The 17,337-nt window shown below is 35.6% G+C and overlaps 1 protein-coding gene across 5 annotated transcripts in view; it reads right to left on the reverse strand.

Annotated features, from left to right (window-relative positions):
- The window catches only part of LOC118183057 (calpain-B-like), a 207,537-nt gene that overhangs the window by 175,588 nt on the left and 14,612 nt on the right, over nucleotides 1–17,337 (reverse strand). Inside the window, exon 1 of one of the 5 annotated variants that reach the window (XM_085806579.1) lies at nucleotides 5,342–5,637. The exons of 2 other annotated variants lie outside the window; for them this stretch is intronic. In XM_085806579.1, the coding sequence (XP_085662705.1) occupies nucleotides 5,342–5,596 (255 nt within the window). In that variant the 5' untranslated portion in view covers nucleotides 5,597–5,637. Of the gene's footprint in view, nucleotides 1–5,341; nucleotides 5,645–17,337 lie in introns of those variants that run through there. 2 more of the 5 variants (XM_085806580.1, XM_085806586.1) reach the window with 2 other exon arrangements.

The raw sequence follows: 17,337 nt of genomic DNA on the forward strand, positions 1-17,337 counted from the left end.
TTGAAATGCTTAGTTCAATGTCTTATTCGCTCGGCTGCTGGTAAATACTAAATATCAATCAAAAGTACCATACTTCCCGGCGTATAAGTTCAGGTTCAAGCCAAAATATACGCTAAACTAATGATCTTACTCAGAGCCCCCAAAACAATTTTATGCGGCCCGCGAATACATTTCATTTACGTATTTGTTGCAAATGCGGTGTTTATAGTTTTAGAGAAATAAAGTTAGAGACTCAGCTAATTTGCTCGATAGCTATTAAAAAGGGAAAAAGATAGAGTGAATAGGTTGGGTCTTCGTCACTGCAATGCTGGCACTAGGGTAAGGTTTGAGAATTTCTTACCTTGCTATAGTAAGAAAATTTAGTTTACCAGCCGATAGTTGCTTAATGCTTCAGTATTCTAGAGTTTCTAGTTTTCTGATTCAAGTTAAAATTATGTTATTTAGTGGTAATTCAATATTATTACCTGAAATATATGTCAGTCTAAAATTTAATATTTAGCTTTCAATACGTTTGAATTACAAAGTAGAATCAAGAGAAATTTCTTAATGGTTTAGAATTCTTAGTCTTCAAATAGAATTTTCAAATAGAAATTTCAAATAGAAAATAAATATAAATTTAAATTTCTTCCTTTGCGTTAACGTATTTTTTACAAATATTTAGTAAATAAACTTTTTAATATTTTTATTAAAATATGTTTAAATTTTGTTAAAAATTTGTTCTAGTCCGTTAGCAGCTTTCAAATCTCTCATTCGATCCGCATACAGTTTGAGTTTGAGATCACTGCTCTAAATAAGCCAATCGACTTAAATGCCACAGATAAAAAATTCTGATAATTTGTAATCATAATTTAATTCTTCTATTGGCAAGCCAACCCAGAATGGGTAATTCTTAGACTCCGTTTGGCCATTTGCATATACTAACTAACCAAGTTAATTTTTACATTAAATAAAAATGATTAATTGCTTAAATCCAAATAAAACATTAAGTAAATACCTTTCTTGATAAAACATTAATCAAAGAAAAATATTTTTTCTTATAAAAATATCGTTTATTATTATATAAAATTTGTATGAAAGGAAAAATTTAAAACTGCTCGTGTGTGCTGGATGAAACATTGAAAAAAATTACGCCAAATCTTTTATTATTAATATTAACATACACTTATAAATCATTAATGCAGCTAATTTCAAACATCGTTATCTGAAAATAAAATGTTTATTTATTTTATCTTTAAATTCTGCCGTTGTAATTATAAATTCTCATAAATCGAATATATCAATTAACAATACCTTTAGAAAGTTTCATTCATTCGAATTGGGCTCAATTAATTTAATAGTAAAGCCACACCGGTAGCTAAGGGGTAATATCAAGCAAATTCGACCTGCATTCAAATCCCAGCAAACAGCACCCCCCCCCGGCCCAGCTGGATGGGAGTTTTCGTGGTTTCCTCCATTCACAAAATGAATACGAGCCAGACTTTTGGAAAGTCCTTTATGATGGCATGACTTTCCTTAGTGCGATAACCCTTGTGTTCTGGGAAAAAAAATTTATATAGTCCATTTAAGAGCATAAATGCGAACTAAACTGAGAGTAAAGTCATTTTGGGAATTAAAAAAATTTTAACGGTTACAGAATGAAATCCGTTAAATGAATTAATTAATTATTCCAAAATATTCGAGGGCTACCAACCTAAAGGATGATACATTTCTAGCAAGATTTTCTAAGGGGCTCGTATTTGCGTTACACATAGAAAAGCCATGAAGCTCTTCAGTTCAGCGGCCAAGACTTGAATGCGATATGAATAAAATTTTTTAATTCATGTTTGTCTTTGAATGCCAGTTGTTTCATTTCGTAAGCGATAGCAGAATTTTTCGGGAAAAATGAGAAACTTATTCGAAGGCGAAATTAAGTAATAATAATAACTATACTAACAATAATAGGTGTTTGGAAATATGGTTAAAATCTAAATATGCGTTAAGAATGAATAAGTGCTACTACTCAGAACTTGACATTGCTGTGGAATAGTGATTCAAGGCTTCACTTAGTCGGCCCCTGATTAGGCATAAAATGCGTTTACCTATCTTCAAGAGGATAGAGTCGTTAACGGAGACTGAAATTAGTAATTTCGTTCTCTCTCTCTTTTTTTATCAAATGAAGTAATGCATGAGAACTTTTGCGGTTTTTCTCATTAGCAAGATGAATTTTCAATGTTGCTGTTTAAAAATCTCAACAGTTTGTAGTCCATGTCATTCCTTTGTCATGTTCCCGGAGCTTCGGGATCGCATACTTTAAAAAAACATGCTTCACTATCTGACAAAAAATATGCTCAACCCGCATATATAATTTAATATTTACTAATTATCATAATGTAGTTTTATCGCCGCCCAACCAGTATAGTGGTTAGTGTCGCTGACTGCTGTGCCGAAGTCTCCGGTTTCGAATCTCGGAGGAGGCATGAATTTTTGTTAGCGTATAGTGTCCGCGAGGCATTGGGGCACTCTGCTATGCGGCGAGCAGAAAGTCCTCTCGAGAGATTGATGGAAGACCCTTGGATCCGCCCCCCGGAGAGCTGTCCATCAAAATTTGGGGCGGAACTGAGCTAAATCGCCCTGTCACCTGTAAGGTGCTCAAGGCTAGTGGCAACGAGAGGCGTAAACTTGCGCTCCTTACCACGAGGAATTTCGTGGGCTTGGGCTAACTATAAGTCAGACAAGTGAACATTAACAGCAGCAACAACAATATAGTTTTATCCTCATTACGTCTGGGGCCACCAACTGCCGAGCGGTAAAATCGTTGAAACCTGGTTGTTCCGACCTGAGCTCGAATTCAGGAGAACAGGCGTTTTCATGATTTTCCCTATGTGTAACGTATATACGAGCCAATTTCCCTTAGAAAGTCTTCCACGAAGGCATCCCTCACTTAAGCAGATAGACCTATCGTGCTTTGCGCTCATCTTTTCGGTTACGCGAATTGCAACGCATCAAACAGTACTAAGAAAATAAAGGCTGTTTATAGTATTTTTAAATAAACATATCACAGTTTTATAAAAATTCCTAAATGACTATAAACACAGTGAAATACAAAACTCTGTTTTATGCTTTCCAATGAAAATTAATGTCAGCTTTAATTATTTGTGTAACATATGTTTCATTTTGTAAATAATAGAATTCTCTTTGGTTCGTCTACGTGCGGTATACAAAAAAAGGGAAAAAATGACTTTAAATTTCAGACTGAATAGTTACTAATTAGTGATAATATACATTCTTATTAATTAATAATCGGCTATTTGACTGATTAAACCAAAGTAACAAGTTTTAGTACAATCGTACTTCTCCTCGCCTCTTAAACTACTTCTTTTCTCTATCTTATTATAACTTATGTTACATAGACAAAACAAGAACCTTTTCCCGTGGGCTACAGAGGACAATTTCGAACGTATTATGGCCATTTTGTCACTTCTTTCAAATGAAAGGAACATAAAAATAAATCGACGGGGTCTTGCACTTCCTTATCCATATTAAGGAGTAAATTTTAAATCTCCACAGTTTACTGAAATTTCTTGAGACACATTTAAAGTAGTGAAAAAAGCGGGACATATGTGTCCCAGCCCCAGTCTCGTGCAGCCAACCCATTTGCGGTGATTCAATACCAAGTCGAACTTCCAGTGGTCTGTGCCGTATTCCATCGGCCACAGATCAGCAAATAACAAGATTAATGACACAAAATTCCCACAAATCATAAATACAGCATTGCAATTTCCACCAATAATTAATCACATTATTTTACTTATGGCTGCACTTCAGTTAAACATTATGATGATTCTTGGTTATTTTGCCACGTTACCAAAATCCTACCAAGAATATTTCCTACCATTTTCTTTAACAGAACGCTGAACAAAAGAACTTTACATATAGCTGCGCATTAATAAACTTAATAAATCCTGTGATTTCATTAATTCAAGAAATTGTAATTGCTCACAAAGCAAATGTCGCACTACTGGAATTATTGTGCAACTATAGCACTATATATAAATTTCAGGATTTATTTATATCAGCAATTTATGTAAAGAGAAGCAGGTTCTGATTGTATTGATGTAATATGGAGGTTAACAAAAGAAAATCTAATCTATTAAAACTAACTTTTTTAGACTTTTTTGAGGAACCAGGAATTACATAACCGTATGATTAAAACCATAGTCAACATATTCGTTGGTGGAAACATTCTGGACAAAATTTCAGAGCCATTTCCGCACTATTACCTTTACCCCTTGTAAGGTACCTTATTAATTAACCAGTTATTATGACTGGTTAATTAATTAAGTCTTTACTATAACTTCATCTTTCCGTAACCCTCACCAGATTGCAAATTAGGTTTTCGTAGGGTTTCGTAGTTTTAAGCTTTCTGGCAACCACATCTTGCGGTCAGTATTATTACCAGCTCTGCTTAAAAGTTATATTCCGGCTTTAGGATCTCGCTAGCCAATGTTTTCAGATACGCTCCATTAAAATAGCTTTTTTTTTTAAAGCCAGCTTTTTTTTTTAAATTGGTATATTTTATGTGTAGTTTTAGACTATGTATCTGCGTTTGAATTTAATTTTGGTATGTTAATTTAGATACACACATGATAATTTAGACATGATATTTAATAAATAAAAGTAACACACAAAACGTTAATAAAACGCCCTTTTGGGCGTAACATAATATCTGAAAAGTTTTCAGATTTTTTTTTTCTTCTTTAATTTTGATAGACATTGCTTAAATTCAGAATAACTGAAAAAGTAACTAGCAATAATCACTGTTTTCCACACCTTAACTCATACACTGCCGACTAATACATTAAGTATTAATATATTTTGACAACTCCAAAAATCAAACTGGTGTTTTTATTCCATGACAGCAAAGTGGAAAACAGTTTGATGACATACACATCAATTTCACAACGGTATCATAACGTATTCAATTTGAAATCATTTATAAATAAGTCTAGCGTAACATGGGAAGATGTAAGCACATAATCACAGGATTTATTAAGGAAATTTTAGGCATGAGATAAATTGACTGTAATTTATTGATTTGATTTTCCTGCACTTGAACTAAATTATATACCTTTAGATCTTAATTACAAATGATTAAATTTCATGAATTACTTCATTATTTAATAAAAATGCAGTTTTCAAACACTTAGATTTTTAGACATTTATAAAAAATAAAGTCAAAAGAGGGAATATTTACTTCACTTTCGCATTTTATCTACACGACAGTCTAGATACTAAAGAATAGTTACAGCAGACTAGTGAGATATGACATACTTATTGCAGCAAGAATGTTATATATACTCACCGCAAAACTTTGACTAAAAAGTTTGCAATCTCCAGTGCCCGTTTCACCTCCATAAATTGGCCTACAGGCTGGCCTGTAAACTCCTGATTCACCAGGAGCCCTGGGTGGCAAGGATAGTTGTACTCCAGGGCAGCCGTAGAAATCGTCATCTAGCTGAAAGAGATGAAGTCTACCAGGGAATATTTTGTGCGGGCTCACGTACGTCTTCACATACTTATAAGGCACTATCTGAGGACCGTCCGGTGGTTTATACATCTTCGGTCAGAACCGATTAACAAGTAGCTTGGAGAAATGTCACCACCTCAAAGACAGAACACTTGTAGAGCGTCCGATGCTGGAAATGTTGGGAACGCGCAGAACAAGGAGACCGTGCCAAAAACAGATCCCGAACCTTTGACAGCGACTAAATTAGAAGCGATAGGGAAGGAAAGGGTTAAGTTCCAGTGATTCGTCTTTTTAGACAATAAGGACTGTTCCTCTTGAGATGCCATTCGGGTGACTGCGATTTTGTTAGAATGTATGTTGAAAATATTGTTGTCCATAGGAGTGTTTCATGAAAACTTTTATATAATAAAAAAAATTTTATCAGTGGTGATTTAGATATCTTATGTGAGAAAATAGCTGCATTGTTCATTTGTTTTGTACGTAATAAATTTTAGCATAAAAATTAGTTAATTAATTAATTAGTAATCCAAATAATTAGAAAAAGAAAAAAGAGGGATTAAAGTATAGTTGCTAAGTTTCATGACTCGTTCGTTACATAAAATATTATGAATCCCTTCATAAGTGCTAATAATAAACTCTTCATGAAATAATAAGTATTTCAAGACTCGTATACATGGAAAATGTAAAACTTTTAGGCATTCATAGACCAGTAATGAAAAAAATTTAGGCTTATCAGCAAATAAGAACTGAATAAATTAAACAATTATCTATGCAGCAGCTTTCACTCTTCTGCTACCATTCTAAGAATAAAACAGAAGTATATGTAGTATGCATTATTATTAACCATAATCTAACAAGATAACTGAAATTTGAAAATAAAAAGACCAAATTTTTAAAAGGTGATAAGTAATTTAAATCAGAAATATGATTTTTTCAGGCATTTGTATTTTATGTATCAATAGTCACATGTATTTTTTAAAAATATTTATACAGTCACTATTAAAAATTATTTATTTTTTAAAAATTTCGTTACGAAAGCTCTCTTACAATCAGAATCTAACGCAATTTTTCAATTTAAAGAAACAGACATTTTCTCATATAATTTATTACATTGATTTTTTTTAAATGCAATTCGAACAATTAAATTAAAAAGTACAAAATATTCATTGCCTTTCTTTTAAAACCTTAAATTTATTTTCCTTAATAAACAAGGCCCACCAGCGGCCGAGCGGTAAAGTCGCTGAACACTGGTAGTTCGGTTCGACTTTCGAATCCCGCGAACGGGCTGGCTGCATGGGTGTTTTCGTGGTTTTCCCCATGTGTAACGTGTATACGAGCCAGTTTCCGTTAAAAGTCCTCCACGAAGGCATCCCTCTCCTTAGGCAGATAGCCCTAGTGTGCTTTGCCATAATTAAATACACCACACCATACCATAAGAAACAAGTCAATATTCCTACTAGTACCTATTTCACCTACTAATTAGTTAATATCCCTTCGAAGAACAATTTTCTTTAATGATTTCCCTGCTCAATAGTTTTCTATTCATCTTGGAATTTTCTGATTTGGTTAAAAAGTTTTGTTATTCTAAAACTAGGTTTAGAACATAGTTTTTAGAATGCACAGAAAAATCTGCTAATCGTTTTTCTCACAACATGCGTACGGCTTTTTCCTGAGTACGGGTTCGTAATCGACTGAATGCATAAACAATCGATGATAGCTTGATAAAATTTATCTTCAAAAAAGAAACGTTTTACAGTTCTAGAACCTTCTACAAAAGTACTTGTATAGCAAATCACAATCAGCAATTACCACTTTAAAATTAAACTAAAAACGTTAAACAGAAGCAAGGCAAAGCGCATGCAAAGAGGCTGTCTTACACAGTTTTCCTCCGGCAGCCGAGAAATCTCTACTACCTTCCGTTTCTCGAAATTACTAGAAGGTATATACGGTTAACCCTTTGCGGCACAGTGTATCCGGTCTGGACACATCTAACAATTTCCTTCTGTACCCACAGAAAAATTGAATGAAAAAGGATTTATAAGTTACTATAGGTTACTCTGAACCTTCTTTATTTATAGTAGATGGCAGCTCAACACAAACCAGTCCATATATTTTAGCCATATTTAGTTTTTTAAGATCCCCATTTTTAAAAGAAATCTTCCAGATTTTTTGGCGGTATAAAAGGAATTGTTTGAAAAGAAATTTTTATGTTATTTTTTTTGGCTGTATGCTAATCTCCTTATTCTATATTAGGTTTAAATTTTTACCTAGAAATCTTGCTTAAATCAAACAGTAAACCCTAGGTGTGCCCAGACCGGCCTCACCGATAATCTAGGACAACTGAAAGTCTGTATTCTTTGTTTCTCCGCATCCCATCGGTCAGTTCATTGACAACAATGCTCTTTTCAGCACTCTTTTTGAAGCTCTATTCAATCAGTGTGCTCTTTTCTGGCACACCCACAAAAATAAACGATAAGTGCTATCTTCACAAAATTTTACTTGTGTACTCATCTAGGCCTAATTAGACTGCCTACTTTTTTTTTATCAAAATTCCGACTTTAAAAGGTAGCGTGCCGGAAAGGGTTAAAGTTACGAAATATAAGTGCCGGATAAGGTTAAAGTTACATACAGGGATCAATTACAGTTATTCAATTGGAGCAGAATTTCTTAAACTGTGGGTCGCCAAAAATTTTAGTAATTTTGATATTTTTTTTAACTTATTATAATAATTTTACAATTACCAAATATTTTTATGCAATGTATCTGAAAATGGATAAACATAAGATAATACATACAAAGAAAAAAAAAGAAAACGCTTCGATACTTTTTTTTTGTAACAGAAACGTTCATTTACTTGCTTTGCACGTGACGCTGTCAATTCGTCAAAAGCACTGCGTATGCAGGATCCGAGTGTTTTGGTAACACATGTGTGCTGGGCCGTCTTTTGACTTCAACCGCCGCGTTCACCATCTCGCCAAACAAGCCCCCCCCTTGTTTTCTCAACAATAATTACTATCAAATATTTACGAATGATGGATGTGACTGAATTAAGGTAAACGAGATAAAAACAATGAAAAGTCATCTCCGATACCTAGCACGAGCGCAGTTAGAATACCAAGAATACAAAAGTATGACGAATAATAGTTGGAATTGGATTTTAATAATTGTAATTATAATGGAATTCAAAAGCCATTATGCTTAATTTGTAAAGAAGTTTCGGCAACAAAAAGCATTCCCGACATCTCAAAACAAAGCATACTGCGCACTGCGAGGAACCCAAAGAATACTTTTAACGACTTTTGCAATCCTGAATCAGCAAAAATTTGGCTTTGAGAGCTTTGTTACTGTGAATGAAAGGTATTTACTTGCGTCTTCCATTGGAGAAAATATAATATTGCCGGCTACTATTAAAATGTCCGAAAGTGTTCACGGCAAAAAGTACGCGGATAAAATCCGCAAATTTCCATTATCCAACGATACTGTTTCACAGCGAATTTCGGAAATTAATTAAGATCAACATCAGCTGCTAATAACTAAGCTCACAAAGAGTCCTAAGTTTGCAATCCGGTTGGATGAATCAACTGATATTACCGACTTGGCTCATTTATTATTGTATGTTAGATATATTTTGAAGGATGTATTATTCATGAGGAATTTTTGTTTTGTAGCTCTATGGACGAACACACAAGAGAAGAAGACAGTTTGTAAAAGTTAATGAATTTTACATTGAAGAAAGTTTGTAATGGAAAAACTGTGTTGGTATTTGCATAGATGGTTTTAAAGCGACGGTCGGTGAAAAATTGAATTTCTAACCAAAGTTAGAGAAAGTGGCAACGAACATATAACATTTACTCATTGCAATGATACATCGAGAGGCCCTGGTGGCCAAAAATATTTAGCGAAGTTAGATATTGTGCTTCGAGATAGTGTTAAAGTGGTCAACTTTATTAAAAGTCATGCTCTGAACAGTCAAGACATGGGTTCTGAATGCAAAAGCTTATTATTACATGCAGAGGTAAGATGACTTTCGAGAAGCCTCAGTTTAAAATTGTTATTAAAATTGAGAGGTGAAATTCTTCTCTTTCTAACCAAACAAAAATCTGATTTTGCGAATTTATTCAATAATAAGCTGTGGCTGCAAAATCTATGTTATTTCTGTGACATATTTGGAAAACTAAATGAACTAAATTTGTAGCTTCAAGGATAACGTTGCAACATATTCATGTTCAGATCAAAAATTTATGCTTTTATTAAGAAAATTACCATATAGAGAACTCTGGTCAAAAAGGGTTCGTTAGAAATGTTTGTCGCAACTAGTGAATTTTTAACTGAAAATGATGAAACAGATCATCAAAAAGATGAGTTGTTTAAGGGTGATAAATAAACATCTTCGGTGTCTTGAGAAACACTTTGAGAAATATATTTCTTCAAATTTTAGTGCCGAAGAGCTAATACAGATTATGAAACCCTTCGGAATTAATGGGGAAAATATTACTTATTTGCCATTAAAATCACAAGAAGAACTTTCAATGCAAAAGGAACTACAATTTCACAGATCATTTCACTAGAATTACTTACATATACACAAAATTCGTAACATTGCCCCCTTCCCAAGGACTGCTATTTCGGGCAGTACAGTTCCTTGACAGTAAGCCTCACACACAACTAAGGTTTGGTTTTGGTTTGGTTTATTAAATTATGGCAAAGCACACTAGGGCTATCTGCCTAAGGGGAGGGATACCTTCGTGGAGGACTTTCTAAGGAAAACTGGCTCGTATACACGTTACACATGGGGAAAACCACGAAAACGCCCATGCAGCCAGCCCGTTCGCGGGATTCGAACCTCGGACCGAACTACCAGTGTTCAGCGATTTTACCGCTCGGCCGCTGGTGGGCCCCCATACAACTAAGGAAAATCAATGCAATAGTAAAACAAAGTTTTCAATAAATAACATAATACAAATCAAATGTTAAATAAATAAACGCATAAATTTTAAAATTTATATACAAATAGGACTACGCTCTTTGTAAATTATTTACATTATGCACACGAAGGGAATTATGTACTATGGCCTGTCGTAACGAACTAGGTAAGGAGCTAGCCTGTCGTAATGAAAGATTTTACGCTTAAAATTATTATGTCACCAGGAAAGAGTTGTTCGCCATAATTAAAGCCATAAAACATTCTTGCTCCACACAGATCATGTATCGTTGACCTGACTGGTATATTTCAAGAATCCCGAAGGCCAAGTAACCCGAGGGATATAGAATATGAGATGGAAATACGGAAAAGCTAAAGATCTGACTAGAAGATTTCTACTTAGAAAGCTGCTGATATTGTTCTAAGTTTTTAAGCGAAATTCTAGCTGCTCAATCTGGTTCAAGTTCAGCATTATCTGATTCAGATTCATGGAGTGACGAGAAAGTCAGGGAGAACAGAATTTCGCTTCAAGGCTTAGAATAATATTGGCAGCTTTCTGGGTAGGGTTTTCTAGTCGGTTAACGATGCATGATCTGTGTGGAGTAGGAATTTTCTGCCGTAGAGATAACGAAGGAAATGTTCTACGGCTACGGTTCTACGGCAAGTAACTCTTTCCCAACAACCCAGTAACTTCTCTCCGGTTTAGATAGAAACTTCCTGCAGTAAGCCGTTCTTGAGCGTTTATTTCTCGGGACAAGAAAGAGCACCCACATTCTCATTTCTCGTATCCGTGCCGAGAATAAAGGGTTTATCGAGCTGAGGATACGTTATAATTGTAGCGGATGTTAAAGCCTCCTTCAATTTGTTAAAGGCATCCTCACATTCTTTTCTCAACAATAACTTTTACTCTATATCAGCTTGTGAAGTGGGTCTTCCGACAAAAGAAACTTGGAGCGTATCCAATTTTTAATTAATAAATTTTTAAACTGAAACGTTTTAAAAATAAACTTATAGCTTCCGAAACAATATATGGATAATGCCTTCGAGACCGGACTGATTCTAACGGTGAATTGTTAAACATGGACATTACTGTTGACTACAAATTGGTCTCAACACAGTTAAAGCAGTTTTGGGAATTAGAAACATTTGGAATTGAACAAGAGAAGGAAAGTAGTAAAATAGATAATGACATTTTAGAGAATTTTAACAGAACTAACAAATTTAAAGAAAAGCGATATGAGGTTAAACTCCCTTGGAATGAAAATTCGTCTGAATTAAAAACGAATTACATAAATGCAGAAGTTCGCTTAAATAAACTGGTTAAAAGGTTGACAAATGATCCACTGCTTCCTCAGCAGTATCACTCAGTTATAGAACAACATTTAAAAATGGGTATAGCTGAGGAAATTGATCCAAGCTCTGAAGAAACAGGAAGAATTTATTACATGCCTCACCAGCCAGTTATTCGACCTGACAAACCCGTGAGAGTTGTATTTGATGCATCCAGCCATTCGAAAAACGAATATTCTTTAAACGATTGTCTCTATTCCGGTCCTAATTTAAATCCACCATTGTTAGAGATATTAATACAATTTCGTACACATGGCGTAGCATTTACTGCCGACATTGAACAAGCCTTTGTCCAGATTTCTCTGTCACCTGAAGATAAGGATGCTGTAAGATTTTTGTGGGCAAATAACCTTACAGATAAGGATGGGAAACCTAACATGAAAAGACTAAGGATGACTCGCGTTTTGTTTGGAGCTACATCCAGTCCATTTCTGCTTGCATCTACTATCAAACACCACATAGATACCTTCAAAGAAACAAATCAGAAAGCAGTCAAACTATTGAATAAATGTTTATACGTAGACGATTTAATAGGTGGGGATGAAGATGAAAACGAAGTCAAACTCATATATGAAGATATTAGATATATATTGAAGGCTTCTGGTTTCAACATGCGAAAATGGGAAACAAATTGTGCGAATCTGCAGAAAGTTTTTGATGAATAAGAAAATGGTGAAATCCAGAAAGTTCTGGAACAGAAGGTATTGGGATATAAAGAATTACAAGGAAGACCTTCTGAAGATAGAATCACAAAATCTAACTAATCAAGCTCAAGAGGAAACAAAGCTAATGACAAAAAGAGAAGTTCTTAAAACCATTGGAAAGCTTTACGATCCCATTGGATTTATAAGCCCATTCACTATTAGAGCAAAATACTAATGCAGGAAATTTGGCAACTTGGGGTAGATTGGGATGATCCGTTACCATTGGACTTTGAAAACAGAAGGAAAAAATGGACTAATGAACTGTCAGCGATTCGGGATGTAAACATTCCGCGACATTACTTTCGAAAGACTAACAAGTCTGTATTAAGAGATATTCAAATGCATTGCTTTACCGACGCAAGTCAGAAGGCATATGGAGCTGTGATATACCTGCGATACGTCACGACGAACAGTTAAATAGGAAGTAGTTTTGTCATTTCCAAAACCAGAATAGCTCCATTGAAGAAGCTGTCCCTTCCCAGATTAGAGCTGATGGGGGCGCTCATCGGAGCAAGATTAGCCTCAAATATGAAAGAACAGTTAGAGAAAAGACTCCAGATGAATTTATATTTTTGGTCAGACTCTTCTGTGACGTTACATTGTATAAAGGACGATTTAAATAAATGGAAGCCATTCATCCAACATCGAGTAATGGAAATAAGAGAGAAAACATCACCTGAGTCCTTGAATTATTGCCCTGAAGATGAAAATCCGTCTGATATGCTGACCAGAGGAACGAAGACAAATTCCTCGAAAGGAATAACGTTGTCTGAACTACGAAATAGTGACATGTGGTGGCATGGGCCTAAGTGGCTAATACAGAGCATCGATTCGTGGCCTAAACTTGCAGAATCAGTAAGAGATTTCAAAGATAATGAAGAGCTTGAACTTCAAAGGGGAGCTGTAGTGAACTCAACAGTCACAGGTTGAAATTCCATTGAGAACGAATTCATTCAAAGGTATTCGTCATTTAGCAAATTGATTAGAACTACCGCGTGGTGTTTAAGGTTTGTGAACAACTGTAGAACCAATCCACCATTAAGAAAAGAAAGTTTTTTGAGTGCTTCTGAATTACAGAATGCAACAAAGGTGCTAGTCACATGTGTACAGCATTCTGAATTTCAACCTGAAATTAAATGCCTGCAGTCGAAACGATCAGTTACAAGTAATAGTAAGGTTTCATCCTTAAATGTATTTCTAGATGAAGATGAACTTTTACTAGTTGGCGAGAGACTACGTTTCTCCAATATTTCAGAAGACCAGAAACATCAACTTCTTTTACCCAAAAGACATCTACTCTTAGATTATTATCATCAAAAATCTCTTCATTCGGGCGTTCAAACAACACTTTCTTTTATTCGACAATTATATTGGATACCTTCCGGACAAGAAAGAGTTGGACGCGTTATAAGTAAATGCATGACGTGCTTCCGGACAAAGAACCAAACCATAAACCAAATGATGGGAGTCTTACCTAGAGATAGAGTTGTAACAACTAGACCATTCGAAAAAATGAGACTGGACTTTGCAGGTTCAGTTATCACAAAGCCTAATTTGAAAAGATCTAGGGTTACTTTAAAATCATACATCGCGATATTTATTTGCTTTAGTACAAAGCTATCATCTAGAAGTAGTATCGGATTTGTCTACTGAAGCATTTCTAGCATGTCTTAGAAGGTTTATTGTCAGACAATCTAAACCATCCATTGTTTGGAGTGATAACGCTACGAACTTCAAGGTAACGAAGAATATTCTTGATAAGCTGCTTAGAATATGTAGATCGGATGATATTCAGCTCTTTAGTTCCGAAGAAGGTGTAACATGGAGATTTATTCCTCCTTCTTCCCCGCATTTTGGCAGATTATGAGAGGCTAATATAAAATCAATGAAGAGAATTTTGACAAAGGTCGCAAAAACGACAATATTGAACTTTGAAGAGCTGTATACATTAATTACACAAATAGAAGCTTGCTTGAATCTCGACCTCTATCACTTATTTTAGCTGATCCAACAGATCTTCAGCCTTTGACTCCAGGTCATTTCTAATAGGAGCTTCACTTTTGTCGATACGAGAACCGAATGATTCTGTAGATTCTTAGTCCTTATCTTCCAGATGGACCTTAATTCAAAAAATTAGAGCTAATTTTTGGAACCGCTAGAGCGCGGAATATCTTAATCATTTGCAGAACCGTTCAAAATGGAATCAAGTGAAATCCAATCTCAAGGCAGGACAACTAGTCTTGTTAAAGGATAAAAAAAAGACACCCATGAAGTGGACACTAGCTCGCATCGAGGAAACCTTTCCTGGTCCAGATGGACTAGTACGAGTCGTAGACGTCAGAACTTCAGATGGAATCTTTCGTCGCGTCGTCTCCAATATCAGTTCAGTCCCATTTCCAAATGATATTAGACAATCGTCCAACGGGGGACGGGATGTTCCGGTTGACTAGAAACGTTCCTCTGCTGATGTTCCGATTTGATTAGAAACAAACTTTTCTCTGCCTCGGAATGGCAACAGTGAGAACTTGACTTTCGATTTGTTATGACGCAGCTCGAATGCTGCTCATGAGATGTAACATTAGATTTGTTTCTAGATTCTAGATTAGATTAATTTGTTTAGTATTTAATAAATCCTTTTAAAACTAGATTGAGTATTTGATCATAGAATTATAATCGAACCACCGCTTGCAGAAATTTAGATGTGGCATTTAGATACGTCGTTAGATTCATAGTTAGATGCGTAGGCAGCGCCATTCGTTGATTCGACTAGTGTACATTAGTGCGTACATAAACAGATACTGTAATCGTCTTGAGCTATTTTGCGGACGGATTTAACTCCTTAATCTTTATGGTTTTCCCCATGTGTAACGTATATACGAGCCAGTTTCCCTTAGAAAGTCCTCCACGAAGGCATCCCTCCCCTTAGGCAGATAGTCCTCGAGGCTTTGCCATAATCACACACACACACACACCTTCATCTTTAATTTCGAACAGGGTTTTGTCCCTAGAGCCAGAATGCAGTTCATTATTTTTAAAGTTAAAAAAAAAATTGTGTTTTCTTAAAAAGTCTGATTCGAGTATACAGGGATCTGTAATATATGCCACATCTGCCGTGTGATGGTAGATGGCACTTCCAAATGTAGTTTTAAGATTTAATTTTCCATCATGTCGATCTTATCACCGGACACAGTCCAGAAGCTAACGCAGAGCGATGTCCAGATGAATTTGCCTTCCGACTGTTGAGCCAAATCCTTTAGAATGATGGTAACACTGGCTTCTGTATCGATGGTCATACAGCCAAATACGACGCACACAACTCAACTGGAGAACATTTCCAACAATTCCCAAGCTCGGGTGCACTAAATCCAAAATCAGCTATGATTACTCTCAATCAAAAATGGAACCCGATTTCAATCGTCAGCAAACGTGATATATGTACCAACTCCATCAAGACCGAAACTTCCCGATTGCTAATCACGAGCGTCTATCTACCTGACTCTTCTGAAGACATAACTCCAACTCTCAATGAACTAGCTCATCTTTCCCAAACAATTCCCCATATATTTTCTGAACACTTTAATTGCCACAACAACACTCTCTGGGGCTACGCACAAAGAGACTACCGAGAAAAACTTGAAGTCTTATCAGTGCTCAGAATTTTAGCCTTCATAATCAACCAGACGATCCTCCGACCTTCGACAACGCCCATTCTGAAGGTTGAACCGATTTTTTAATCATCACGCACAACCTTGTCAATGCGGTTTAGAAAAGAATCGTGCACGATGAGCACACGGAATTCGACATAAATATATATATTTTTAAATCTACAAAATAATCACCAGTATCAATCTAACTCTTTATAAAATCATCAAAATTGGGGAAAAAATTAAAGACCACCTAGCGAAGGAGGAAGAAACCATATTATAGTCCATAGAAAGCAATAACTCGAAATACGACTTAAATAAACAACAGAGAACTTTATTCATGTAGTACAAACACTATGCCGGGAAACATTCAAAGAAAAAAAAAAAAAACTACTCCTAATTTCTCCAAAATTAACTTGTGGACATTCAAACTTAAACAGGAAAAGAACACTCCATTGCAAACTTAAGTATACAATAAGTAAAGAAAATCGCCAAGGACTCCTTCAATGACATCAGCATCAAAATGCAGATTGTAAAAATAAAATCCTGGAAACTAAACTCAAATCATGGCTCCAATACTGCGACAACTAGCTCTCCTTTTTATTCTAAACTGTTTATAATAATTTTCCTGGTCTGCGTCTTTCCATTTCTCGCTTGCTTACGTAATCCTCCTGCATTTCGACAGCTCGTACCCTATCGCAGATTCAGAATTTAAAGAAATTCAAATTCTATAAATACCACTGCTACTATTTCGCAGCTCGTTTTTTGCCTTCTTTCCTATGCTTCTCCCCCGGGGGTCGAGTGGGAGCAATCCCAGCTTGCTGGCTAGGTCAATATCTGGACAAACTCGATTTTAGGGAGAAAATTAACAGTCTTCACAGTAACTAGAACTATCGTTTATTCGCTTGTAGGTTCAGGCTCGGCAGGGACCAATGGCACTGTCTTATCTGTCCCTTGGTTGTGGGGACGTTACATGGTTTTGAAAGCAAAGGTTGTCCTTGGGGTTTGGCTTCCCTTGGTCAACACTGGTAGACGGTCGATATCGAATTCTGTTCTAAGCTTTCACTATGGATGCGCAGCCGTCCACCACAGACTTTGTGACTTATATACTCAGTGAAACAAAATTTGTGTCCCTGAGTTGATCGAGGGGGTTATGACTCCTTGAATCGCTTCTAGAGGTTGGGAGTTTAACTGTGTTAAGGGGGGTCATTC

Source organism: Stegodyphus dumicola, chromosome 12, assembly GCF_044657685.1.
Source record: "Stegodyphus dumicola isolate Sdum_Otavi_A_Nest chromosome 12, ASM4465768v1".
Taxonomy (NCBI): Eukaryota; Metazoa; Arthropoda; class Arachnida; order Araneae; family Eresidae; genus Stegodyphus; species Stegodyphus dumicola.